At 50.4% G+C, this 13,456-nt stretch overlaps 1 protein-coding gene across 1 annotated transcript in view; it reads left to right on the top strand.

Moving 5' to 3' along the window:
* The first annotated feature begins 9,459 nt into the window (after positions 1 to 9,459).
* The window catches only part of PAX1 (paired box 1), a 51,907-nt gene continuing 47,910 nt past the window's right edge, over positions 9,460 to 13,456 (top strand). Inside the window, exon 1 of the mRNA XM_075341449.1 lies at positions 9,460 to 9,568. Coding sequence (XP_075197564.1) covers positions 9,460 to 9,568 — 109 coding nt within the window. The remainder of the gene's footprint in view (positions 9,569 to 13,456) is intronic.

The following is a 13,456-nucleotide window of genomic DNA, read 5'->3' as shown; positions in this document are numbered from 1 at the left end:
GTTTGCACAGAGGAGAGGACGGAACCCAGTGCCGGAGCGGGTTACCTCTAGCGGTGCAATGGTTTGGTAAACGGGTCCTTGCTGGGTTGAGTCTCAGCGGGACGTAGTGGGGGCAACATCTGGCTTGGGCTCTCGAGTCGGTGTGTTGCGGCTGAGGGTCAGGAGACAGGCTGATGTTGCAAAGAACATTTTGGTTAACCTTCAGGTACCCCCCCCTTCCTTTTCGGGTTCTTCAATGAAGAGTTGTATTGTTACATGGCTGATGTTTATGTTATGAATAAATGGGGCTGCTGTGGCCTTTATATTCCAACGTCACACAGTGTTTGTGTTTATTTTAGATAAGAACCCTAGGGGGTAGGGTGTTGTTGGGGAAGGTCACAGGCCTTCAGTCAGACATTCCGGAGTCATGATATTGCATATACAAAAATGCTTGACCAATGAAAATATACACATTAAATCACAAGCAAGGACATGTGAAATTACACATAGTATGACAATCTATAATAATATCATATAGGATGACAGACCCAAAATAGTAGCAGGGAAGCACTAATGTGGCAAGATCACAACCCTATACATCCTGGCCAGGAGCAAGATGAAGATGGTATGCCATACCAATATAATGCAGGGAATCGTCCACAGTGCAAAGAGATTATCCCAGCAAGGGGTCAGGTGGAAGAGGGGAATCAAGGCTCCACAATGGTAAAGAGGAGGGGGAGAGTCAAAAAGATCCCGTGGGCAAAAACCCACGCGTATCGCTGCATCAGCAGCTTCCTCAGGACAAGTGTGTGCAAATACCAGCCACAACCAAATATAAATAGGTCTGATCATTAATCATAAATAGAATCACCTGTAGGTGTAGAGGTGGAGAGGTCCGGACGGGGAATCCATATGCAACAGCGTGCATGTAGGCAGCCATGGTTCTTCCAGATTCTGGAAAGTCCGCGCATGCGCGGTAAAGTCCAGGAAGGTGCAGTCACCATCAAAAGGGGACAACGTATACGCGCTGAGTACATGGAGGAAATCCTTAGTGAAAGATACAGCGCTGTATAAGAAATGAGATGGTGCAATCACCATCATAAGGAGACAGCGCAACCGCGCTGAATGCATGAAGAAAATCCTTAGTTTTAGATACAGCGCTATATGAAGTAGAATTTAGAAAGATATCAAAACAATTATAGGCAGCCAGAAGAAGTCAAATGCATATCAACCAAAGTGCCACATACATAATTAAATGCCCAATCTGTATGCATAGAATCCATGAAACCAACACAATATCAAAAATATATATATATATATAGCAAGCAGTTAGTGCATGTGTCGTGGGCGGAGAAGGGGACGCCGCGCTCTCCCACTGCTCGGGTCCGGCTTCCGCTGCTGCTGCGGCCTGTCGCTGCTCGGTGGCTCGAGCGTTGGGCCGGATCCCGGAGACTCGAGCGGCGCTCCTCGCCCGTGAGTGAAAGGGGATTGGTTTTTGGGATAGTTTGCTGACCTTGCTGTCACAGTCCGGGGCACACACCCGGACCAACTTCAGGCTTTACTACTCTCAGCCGCCATCGCGTCCCCCTTAGCTTCTTTCCGGCCCCTCCTCTATTGGGGCGTGGTTTTGGCCTTTGCGCCTCTGCTACTCGAGAAGACGCTCGAGCGGGAACTTTTCGCGCCAAAGATGGCGACTTCTGAAATTTTTCAGCCGGATACCTCCGGCGGTCACAAGGCGCACCTCTACCCAACGGCAGAGCGGTAAGATCCTGTTCGTGACGCCAAGTTGTCGCGGGCGGAGCAGGGGACGCTGCGCTCTCCCACTGCTCGGGTCCGGCTGTCGCTGCTGCTGCGGCCTGCCGCTGCTCAGTGGCTCGAGCGATGGGCCGGATCCCGGAGACTCGAGCGGCGCTCCTCGCCCGTGAGTGAAAGGGGATTGGTTTTTGGGATAGTTTATTGTCCGTGACGCCACCCACGGTTGTGGTGATTGTATGGACACCACCGCTGCTCTGTATGGGGATCCCGGGAGCGGTGACAGGGAGCAGCAAAGTTGTTAGTTCTCCCCTCCGTGGGTAGGGGTTGGTGGTCCCGGGGCCCAGTGATGAGGTGGGTGATGAGGGATGGCGGGGCCAGTGCAGGGCTTGGTGGGGTGCAGGGACGCGGGGGCAGCGCTGTGCCTTGCGGCACTGTGGTACTCAGCCTGAGACAGAGACACAGTTCTCGGTAAAACACACGGCTGGAAAGACAGTTCCCACGGACGGCTGCACTTGCTTTTCCCTAGTAGTTGACGGTGACGGTCCCTTTTCCTGCACCCAAGATGATGATGGTTGCGATGGGTTCCCACCGGTAACCCGCTCCCCGACTTGGTTATGGGCCGGAGGAGCCCTACTTTGCCCGCAGGCGCTGGCCCTGAGAAACTGGTGCCCTGGCGGTGGCGGTGTCTCTCTGTTACGGTTGGACTGTTGCCTTCAATCGGGACTTGGTTGTTGGGAGACCCAGAGGTCCCCTTCACTGACGGATTTGGCAAATTCACGGCGACTCCTAGTCTTGCCGGGATCCGAAAGGCCCCTGCCCTGGTGCTGACTGCTCTTCTTATACCGCTCCAAACCGCCGGGCCACCACCCGTCCGCGGGCCTTCCAGCAACCTCCAAGAAGTCACCCCTGCGGACTATCACCGCCGTCTGCTGACCTTGCTGTCACAGTCCGGGGCACACACCCGGACCAACTTCAGGCTTTACTACTCTCACTTCTCTACCACTTCAGCTTTTCTCCTTAGCTCCTCTACCACTTCACTTCCTTCACTAGACTGCCTGTGTTCTCCCGCCTCCAGGGCTGTGTACTCCTCGGTGGGCGGAGCCAACCGCCTGGCCGACCCCCTGGTGTGGACATCAGCCCCTGGAGGAAGGCAACAAGGATTTTTGGTTAGCCTTGGTGTTCCTAACTGGGGTGTAGGGTGTGGTGGTGTTGTGACCCGTGACTCCTGGCTTGCCCAGAGCGTCACATTCCCCCTTAGCAAAATGCAGACCGTCCGCGGGCTGCCCGTCCAACACCGGTTTTATTTTCTAAAAAATATATAAAAGGTAAAACGGTAAACATATAACAACTTATGACATCATCCCACATCGGGAGGTTCAGTACTTAAACGTTGCAAACGGTTTACGGTTACGGTCTCCGTTCTCTCCCACCCAAGTAACCTGGCCCTGATGCTGCCCCTAAAGCCCAGGCAGCACCCCTTGACCCCAGTCCAGCACAAGTTACCCGAGCAGGATCTGTCCTTCCCCTCCAGAGGGTAGCCACTGGTTCCTGTGGTGGCTGGGCCCCAGCCTGCTCTGCTGCGGGCCCTCCCTCCAACCTACCTCTCCGGAGGCAGTAATTGCGGAAACGGTAACGGTAAAACAACTTATTTACATGCCACTTAACGTTTGTGGTTGCCCTGCAAGTTCACGGGCTTGTCCATGAGCAGTTCCTCATGCAACTTTTTAAACGGTCCCCACGGGGACAACGGTGCCGGCAATGGCCGGTTCTCTCAATCACGGTCAGACAATCTGGTAACTGTTCGGTTATCATTTTTGCTTATCATCTTTAAAACTTTCAAACAAAACTCAGTGGTGGTCCCAACGGGGACTGGACAACGGTGCTCCGCTGCCTTACTCAGATTCTTCTGCTGAGGCGGACCCATCCTCTGCCACCAGCATATCAAACATGCACTGACATGCCTGCTGTGACAGGGGTACCCGGTACCCATTTCCACCGGTACGCGAGGTATGGAAAACCATGGGGTCTCCCACATAGCGGGAACGCTCAATCGCCTCTTCAAACTCAGCAGCGGACCCGGGGCTGGGACCGGAGTCATCATCTCTTGTGCCTGCACCAGGCAGGTTACCGCCAGCTGCCGCAGCCTCCTGGCCTCCAGCATCCAGCACATCAGAGCCCTCTGCAGCAGCATGGGGCAGCAGGTCAGGCGAGTTACACTGAGGCGCCCCAGAAGTAACGGCAAGAATGATGCATAGGTCGAGACTAGGCCGGGCCCCTCAGCCGCAGCGGCCGGTCCTGGTAGGACATAGGGACGTGGGTCACCAGTCGGTTCTGCTACATCTGTTCCCCCTCCGTACATCGGGGCAGTTGCAATCAGCATCTCCACCTCATTGGTCCACTGCTCCATCATCCTGAAGATCTGATCCTGCTGACGCTGGTGGAATTGAATCACCCGGGCTTTCATCCAGGCCACGGTCCCGGGCTCGGGGTCTGGCACAATCACTGCCGGGACTTCTGGCACCATGCTGTTAAGGGGCCGCGGTCCTAGCGGTTCCCCCTGGTGCACTTCAGGGACGTCCTGGACGTCTGCAGCCGGCTCGCCCGCCGAGGCGGCTTGGCAGGGTATCGCTACCGGGTGGACAGGTAGCGGGCCTAATGGCGGGGCGGCAGCAGCTATCACGGGTAGCGGGGAGAGAGGCAGGGTGAGCGGAAGCCGGCCGGGCCCCTCAGCACCAATGGCCGATCCCTCAGGAATACAGGGGCGTGGGTCGCTTACCCGCTCCTCCAAATCCTCTTCTACCTCGCGTCTCCACATAGCAGCCACCACGTCTGCCATGTCGGTCTCCCACTCCTCCAGGAGGAGTTGCATATGGGCCTGCAGACGATTACTCAGCGGGATGGTCCAGTCCCTCAACCACGTCGCCGTGCCGGGCGCGGGGGTCTCGCTGTTATTGATTGGAGCGGACATCTCGGCAGTCGTGCTTTCCAGGAACTAGCAACAAGATGGCCACAGGGTCCTGGCGTCTCTGCTTTTATAGCCACCTCACATGCTGCCAGCCGCCATCGCGTCCCCCTTAGCTTCTTTCCGGCCCCTCCTCTATTGGGGCGTGGTTTTGGCCTTTGCGCCTCTGCTACTCGAGAAGACGCTCGAGCGGGAACTTTTCGCGCCAAAGATGGCGACTTCTGAAATTTTTCAGCCGGATACCTCCGGCGGTCACAAGGCGCACCTCTACCCAACGGCAGAGCGGTAAGATCCTGTTCGTGACGCCAAGTTGTCGCGGGCGGAGCAGGGGACGCTGCGCTCTCCCACTGCTCGGGTCCGGCTGTCGCTGCTGCTGCGGCCTGCCGCTGCTCAGTGGCTCGAGCGATGGGCCGGATCCCGGAGACTCGAGCGGCGCTCCTCGCCCGTGAGTGAAAGGGGATTGGTTTTTGGGATAGTTTATTGTCCGTGACGCCACCCACGGTTGTGGTGATTGTATGGACACCACCGCTGCTCTGTATGGGGATCCCGGGAGCGGTGACAGGGAGCAGCAAAGTTGTTAGTTCTCCCCTCCGTGGGTAGGGGTTGGTGGTCCCGGGGCCCAGTGATGAGGTGGGTGATGAGGGATGGCGGGGCCAGTGCAGGGCTTGGTGGGGTGCAGGGACGCGGGGGCAGCGCTGTGCCTTGCGGCACTGTGGTACTCAGCCTGAGACAGAGACACAGTTCTCGGTAAAACACACGGCTGGAAAGACAGTTCCCACGGACGGCTGCACTTGCTTTTCCCTAGTAGTTGACGGTGACGGTCCCTTTTCCTGCACCCAAGATGATGATGGTTGCGATGGGTTCCCACCGGTAACCCGCTCCCCGACTTGGTTATGGGCCGGAGGAGCCCTACTTTGCCCGCAGGCGCTGGCCCTGAGAAACTGGTGCCCTGGCGGTGGCGGTGTCTCTCTGTTACGGTTGGACTGTTGCCTTCAATCGGGACTTGGTTGTTGGGAGACCCAGAGGTCCCCTTCACTGACGGATTTGGCAAATTCACGGCGACTCCTAGTCTTGCCGGGATCCGAAAGGCCCCTGCCCTGGTGCTGACTGCTCTTCTTATACCGCTCCAAACCGCCGGGCCACCACCCGTCCGCGGGCCTTCCAGCAACCTCCAAGCAGTCACCCCTGCGGACTATCACCGCCGTCTGCTGACCTTGCTGTCACAGTCCGGGGCACACACCCGGACCAACTTCAGGCTTTACTACTCTCACTTCTCTACCACTTCAGCTTTTCTCCTTAGCTCCTCTACCACTTCACTTCCTTCACTAGACTGCCTGTGTTCTCCCGCCTCCAGGGCTGTGTACTCCTCGGTGGGCGGAGCCAACCACCTGGCCCACCCCCTGGTGTGGACATCAGCCCCTGGAGGAAGGCAACAAGGATTTTTGGTTAGCCTTGGTGTTCCTAACTGGGGTGTAGGGTGTGGTGGTGTTGTGACCCGTGACCCCTGGCTTGCCCAGGGTGTCACACATGGTTCATGTATGCATAGAGAGAGGGCAAGGCAAAAAAAAAATAGGAGAGTTGTAAACAAGGAATGCAGGGAAACAACCCACCATATGTACAATATAACCAATATTATGCTCAAAAATTATTTTTAATAAAAAAACACCACCATGACACGATAACATCCAAATCCCAAGATTTGGGGAGGAGAACAATTTTATCATGGATCAAATGAGTCCATACACCGCCTAGTCCAAAGGATGTCTGTGGTAACGATAGATGACATATTGACCATAGATTCATCCATATTGAAAATTGAAGGAAGATGGAGCTTCAGGGAGAAGATCCATACTCAGCAGATTTCCATAAGTATATCAATATCCTGAGGGGAAAAAAAAAAAATTAGATGTTTAGCCAAGGAAACCGGTGAATAGTAAATCCTCATTCAAGCCCCTTGGTGCTATTGAATTGAGGTTACAAATCCACCTGGCTTCATTCTGTAATAGCCATTTGTGGCACGAACCACCCCTTCCGTGACCTATGAATTTCTGTAAACCAAGAATGCGTATCCCCGAGCAGGATCCTCGATGGAAAGTCAAAAATTGAGCCGCAACCGGAGTAATAGGAACACCCTTTTCTGTATCGACTGCTGCCAAATTGATGGTAGAGAGATGTTTTTGTGCCCTCTTCCTCAACTCCTGGGATGTCTGGCCAACATAAATTTTGCTGCATGAGCAGATCACAGCATAGATGATGTTCTTTGTTTTACAATTGATGTATGATTGTAACTTGTGTCTAGAGGAGTCCTGGGGATGACAAACGACATTTGAAGTTGCATGCATATATCTACAAACATTGCAGTTTCCGGAGGGGTAAGATCCTCTTAATTGAATACCACGATTCAATTTTTGCCTACATCCTGAGAAGTGGCTCTGAACCAATACGTCCTTCAAGTTAGGTGCTCTTCTAGCTGTAAGAAGTGGATTTGAACTGACCACCTGGGATGTCTGTGTGTCAGCTACTAGAATGCCCCAATGATTTTGCAAGATGTTCTTAATCGTATTCCATTGGTCGTTATAAGTAGTGATAAATCTTATACGACTATCGTTTTTTCGTGATTTTGGAATAACGAGTGACGATTGGGATTCAGGTTTGGCTCGTTGGAAAGCCTTTGAAATGGTTTTCTTGGGATAACCCCGCTGAAGGAATCTATGCATAAGATTTTTTGCCTGTTCTTTAAAATTGTGATCCCCTGTACAATTCCGTCTAATACGCAAAAATTGACCCACTGGTATACCTTGTCTCGTATGAGGTGGATGGAAACTCTGGTATTGAAGGAGACTGTTCGTGGATGTTTCCTTGCGATAGAGGTTGGTCGATATTGAATCACCTTTGCTGGAGACTTCCAAATCCAAGAAGGTCACTGCAGAGGAGGATATAGTATATGTAAGAAAGATGTTCAACACATTGTTATTTAGGAAAGTGAGAAAATCCCGACAGTCATCTTCTGTGCCCCTCCATACAAAGAACATGTCATCGATATATCGATGCCAATGGGAGACCCGGGTCTTAAAATCTGGCAAGGAATAAACAACTGTGGCCTCCCACCATCCAAGAAATAAATTGGCAAAAACAGGTGCACAACGTGCACCCATTGCCACGCCTGAGATCTGTTTGTAAAACTTTCTATCAAATAGAAAGTAGTTATGCTGAAGAATGAAATCTAACAGATCAATCAGGAAGGAGTCATGCATACGGTCAGATCCCACCTGGAGATCCAAAAAATAAGTGACCGCATGCATGCCATCCATGTGCCTAATATTAGTGTACAAGGACTCGACATCACAGGTGACCAGTAGATCACCTGGAGCCAATTTAATATCTTGACAGATACGGATGAAATGAGAGGAGTCCTGTACAAAAGATGGGAGACTGGTAAACAGTGGTTGCAAAAAGAAATCAACATACACACTGGCTTTTTCACACAAACTGACGATACTTGCCACGATTGGTCTTCCAGGAGGTTTAATGATAGATTTGTGAACCTTTGGTAGTAGGTAGAGAGTCGGGATGACAAGCTGGTCCACCCATAAATACTTTTTTTCGGTCTCATTGATAATGCCAAGATTCCAGGCTGAATCCAATAGACGATGAAGTTTAGACAAAAAGAGGGCAGTCGGATCTGATGGAAGTCTGGAATAAAAAGTATTAACACTTAATTGTCTATTGGCCTCTTCCAGATACATTTCAATGGGCCAAATAACGACATTGCCCCCTTTGTCGGCCTCTTTCACCAAGAAATTCTTGTTGTTTCTCAAATTATGAATGGCCGATTTTTCAGCCTGATTGAGATTAGGCGCTCTTGGTAAGTGAGGTTTCAATTTTTGGATATCAGCTTTGACAAGTTCGAAAAATATTCGAACAGCTGGTACCAAGGAAAATGGAGGGTTGGTTTCAGACTTATTCCTATAAGGAAATCTGGGCCTACTCACCTCATTTTCATTTTCTTGGAGAAGATCTAAAAGATCCCTAAAGACCCTCTGTTCGTCTGACATAAAGTGATCCCCTGAAGATGGCTTATTATAGATGACTTGAAAAATCAACTTTCTGCAAAAAAGATAGAGGTCTTTTATCAGGGTAAATTTGTCTAAAGCATGGGTGGGAGAAAAGGTCAATCCCCTTTCCAAAACAGATATTTCATGTGTTGTGAGTACATACTGTGATAAATTGATGATTTGGAGTTTATCCTTAACAGCCTGTGCGTCCACATGTGGGAGGGGAACCATATTCAAGTGAGGTCCTATTTCCTGGACCTCCCAATGTTCATTCGCTGGGGTGGTCAGGCTTTGGATCTGGTAAACATTGATGTGCGGTCGCCTACGGCGACGGCCTCTTCTGGGCCGGTGTCCAGGTCGCTGCCCGTTGAAGACAAAAAATCACTTGAACTGTCTCTTCTCCCTGCTGTTTGACCAGTACGTTGTTTATTATAATTTTTAGGACGCCCAGGTTGTCGGGGATTTCCTCTATGCTTCCATTTGAAAGCTGTCTTACTATCAAAGCCATTTTGATCACGATAGAATTTCTTCTGTTTTTTATCAACAATAGTCTTCTCATATGTGTCCTTAGACTCCTTCAATTTTTGTTGAAAGTTCAGGACACGTGTTTGATCCTCAAGTGTAAGTAGTTTACCCTCAAGGTCTTTAATGTTTGTCTTAGTTGTAGCAAGTAGGGTCCTGTCGTGCTCCAACAACATATTAATTAATATGTTGGAGCAACGTATGAGACCCTGTTCCCAGGTCTCCTGGAACACCAAGGATGGTTCCCAGGCTGGGAAAATTGTAACCCGAAGACCTCTAGGCACAATACCAACACGTAAGTATTCCTCCAAACAACGAATATTCCACCACAGTCTGATGCCAGTCTTGTGTGCTATTGTTAGATATGAAGTCAATAAGGTAAATTCATATTAGATTCAGAAGATGGACCGGGCCCAAACACAGCACCAGACTGTGCCAAGCCACATTAGTGCTTCCCTGCTGCTATTTTGGGTCTGTCATCCTATATGATATTATAGATTGTCATACTATGTGTAATTTCACATGTCCTTGCTTGTGATTTAATGTGTATATTTTCATTGGTCAAGCATTTTTGTATATGCAATATCATTATCATTGTGATGTATATTGAGGGGTTATCTCGGTTCTGGTTGTTTATTATATAATGTTATGGTATACCACTATATTACTATGAGCTGTTGGGGAGACTCATACCGTGTTAATTAGTGTGTTTTTTGCATTTTAAATGATTTTATGGATATTTTTGCTACAATAAAATTGTCTTTAATAAACATTATTGGACTCTACTCCCCATTGTGCAGTACTTTTCTTCTTATTTTGTTTTAAAACTGTCATCGGACAAATAAACAAAAACAAAAAAACACTCCCCTTAAAAGTAACACACAATAAGGACAGATTAGGGAAAGGCAAGGTAGATGTATAGGGCTGCCGGACCAGATCAATCTAATACTTCAGTTGCCCTGCTACTGCCCCTAATGAACCGCCCTACCTGCCCCTAATGAACCGCCCTACAACAACAATGGGGGGTTGTTTGTTGGGGAGCTTTGCAGGAAAGAGAGTGATGGTATTCGTGAAGGCAAGGAGTAGATTATGATACTCGCATATGCCTGCATGCTAGGGGGCTGTGTGAGGAATGGGGTGATGTTACATGTGTGGGGCTACTTGCTGAGCAGGCTGCATGCTGAAGAAGGGGGTGATGTTAAGATGGTAGGGATGCTTGCTGGGGGGCTGTATTGGGAAAGGATTGATGTTACTCACATGGGGTGGCGAGCTGGGGGACTGCATGAGGAAAAATTAGGGTTACTTGCATGGGCCTGTGTGCTAGGGTGGGGCTACATGGGAAAAGGAGGGATGTTATGTATGTGGGGAGGCATGCTGTTACATGTGGGGGAATGAATTCTGGGGAACTACGTGGGGAAGGGGGTGATGTGTGGTGGCTGCGCTTATAACTTCCTCCCCAATTCATTACATGCCCATAGAGCAACCTCCTCATGCCACAATTCATTTTTTTGGCCCTGATGGCATCCTCCTCACCCCAGAATTGATTATATGGGCCTGATATTGTCCTCTACCCGACCATTATTTCAAGCCGATTGTGTCTCTTCTCACCCCCCAATTCATTTTTAGGCTATTAGGGACTTATGATGAATTATGTGAGAAGGACACAGGATAAAGACTAAGGGCGGCTTTGCACGTTGCAACATTACACGTGCGATGTCGGTGGGGTTAAATCGAAAGTGACGCACATCCGGCGTCACTTTCGACATCGTAGCATTTAAATTCTAGATGATACGATGAACGAGCGCAAAAGCGTCGTTATCGTATCATCGGTGTTTTCTCCGACATTTCCATAATGCCGGTGCCGCGACAGGTACGATGTTGTTCCTCGTTCCTGCGGCCGCACACATCGCTGTGTGTAAAGCCGCAGGAGCGAGGAACATCTCCTTACCTGCCGCCGGCTGCTATGAGAAGGAAGGAGGTGGGCGGGATGTTTACATCCTGCTCATCTCCGCCCCTCCGCCGCTATTGGCCGCCTGCCGTGTGACGTCGCTATGATGCCACACGACCCGCCCCCTTAGGAAGGAGGCGGGTCGCCGGCCAGAGCGACAGTCGCAGGGCAGGTGAGTGCATGTGAAGCTGGGGTAGCGATAATTTTCGCTACGCCAGCTATCACAAGATATCGTACCTGCGACGGGGGTGGGGACTTTCTTGTGCGACATCGCAGCATTGGCTTGCGATGTCGCAACGTGCAAAGCCCGCCTAAGGCTGTGTGCACACATTCAAGATTTGCAAAAAAAAAATCTGCTGTAAATCTTGATCTATTGGGAGTTGTGACTGTAAATGTCAGGATCCGTGCGGTTTCAAAAGTATCCGGGTGCGAACCCGGGCCCAGAGTTCTCAGGGTACTCCGCCTAATGATCGGCAACTCTGGAAATAAAAAAATAAAATAAAAATGAAGCAAGTGCACTATACCTACCGAGTCTCCAGTGTAGCTGTAACTGCTTCCGAGTCGCTCACTCTTCTTGCCTCAACCATATTGAGTGCTTCACCCACCCAGTGGCAGTCCTAGTGTGGAGCCTAGGAGTGCATTACCTTCAGGGTCTTCAGGGACTCCACGTGGAGGGACAGTCTGGTCACAGGTAGGTAACCTTCAATGGGAATTCATGACGCCACTCTCGGTATTGCGGTCAGGGTGACCGCCACTGCAGATTAGGGGATGCCTGGGGCTGATGTTGCTTGCAGTTAGATGTAGTGGCCTCCCAAGAGTGAGGCTGGCCCCAGGGCCCGGTGTAGGTGTGTGGAACCACAGGTCGCAGAATGACTCACACGCACAACCAGAAAGTCTTTCAGGGTTTTTACTCACGTCAGGTTCTAGGGTGAGTAACCCGGGCATAGCTGTGATGCACAAAGTAGGGAACCAGGCTCCTTCAGGCTGACTTGTGAGGATGGCTGCTAACTTGCCTTCCTAGCCCTTGTGTTTTTGTGGTGATCCAAACTTGTAGTCCTACGGGGTCATCCAGGGAAGTTGCTTCTGCCTGTTCTCCCCTTTTTCGGCCCATCTGCTTGTAGCCTGGACCAGGTCACTCCAGCTGCTTGCCTCTTGTGAAATATGGGCCCTCTCGTTGCTACGTGGCTCCGGACTCTGTGGTGTTATGGTAGAGGGTATGAAGTACCCCCACCTGCAGGTTTGGCAGGCCAACTGAATGGGACCCTGCGCTGGCGACCTATAACCTCGTGTGGCCTGGTCCTCTCCTTGCAGTCCCCGTACTCAGCCGCCCCTTTGCACTCCAGCCTTGGTTGGATTTCGGGCGGCACTACCAGGTGACCGTTCTCCTCCGTCAGTAACCACTGCACCTGCGGTGTCTGACTAGTGACAGCCTCCAGGTCTCCTCCTTGTGACTGCTCTCCCTGAGCTTCACTTCAAACTGGCTCACTACTCCCTCCCCTCTGTGTCTGCCTCCGCAAATTAGCAACCAGGCTCTCTACCACACCCCTTGAGTGGAAATGGAGGCCGCGCCCTCTCCTGGATTCCCCAGGGGTCCCTTCAAAGGTCAATGTGGGAGACCTGATTACTATGCGCCTGTGTAACCACACCTCGGTCAGCCTTCTGGATTACCTGTGTTGTACTACCCCCAGCATGGGTGCAGTACTCAGTGGTGCCTGACCAGGTCATGGGCGCCACACTAGCATCTGTGATTGGTTGCAGTCAAACACGCCCCCATGCTGTGTGACAGCGTCTGACTGCAACCAATCACAGACCCTATCTGTGAGTCACTGTCGTGATATAAAAATAAAAAGATAAATTGGCCCAAGATAAAAATAATATGAACATATACCCTGCTGTAACTAAATAAAAGCATAATGCATATAAATAAACATAGGGTACTTAGTAAATACTGTTTTGATCAAAAAAGCGTAAAGCCATCCCACCGCAACAAGGTGTACCCAATTGGGACAGCACCTACACTCTCTAATATTAAAACCTGATCATGAGTCAAAACAGGCTTTATACATTTTTGATCAAAACAGTGTTTACTATGCTATGCACCCTATGTTTATTTATATGCACTATGCTTTTATTTAGTTACAGCAGGGTATATATCCATATTATTTTTACTTGGGTAATCTTTATCTTATGGCCAGTGTGAACATGAGCATACAAGTTGCTTTTACACCAACTCAT

The sequence above is a fragment of the Anomaloglossus baeobatrachus genome, chromosome 3, assembly GCF_048569485.1.
Source record: "Anomaloglossus baeobatrachus isolate aAnoBae1 chromosome 3, aAnoBae1.hap1, whole genome shotgun sequence".
Classification (NCBI taxonomy): Eukaryota; Metazoa; Chordata; class Amphibia; order Anura; family Aromobatidae; genus Anomaloglossus; species Anomaloglossus baeobatrachus.
The sequence above is the reverse complement of the archived record's forward strand: the minus strand, read 5'-3'. Positions and strand labels throughout refer to the sequence as shown.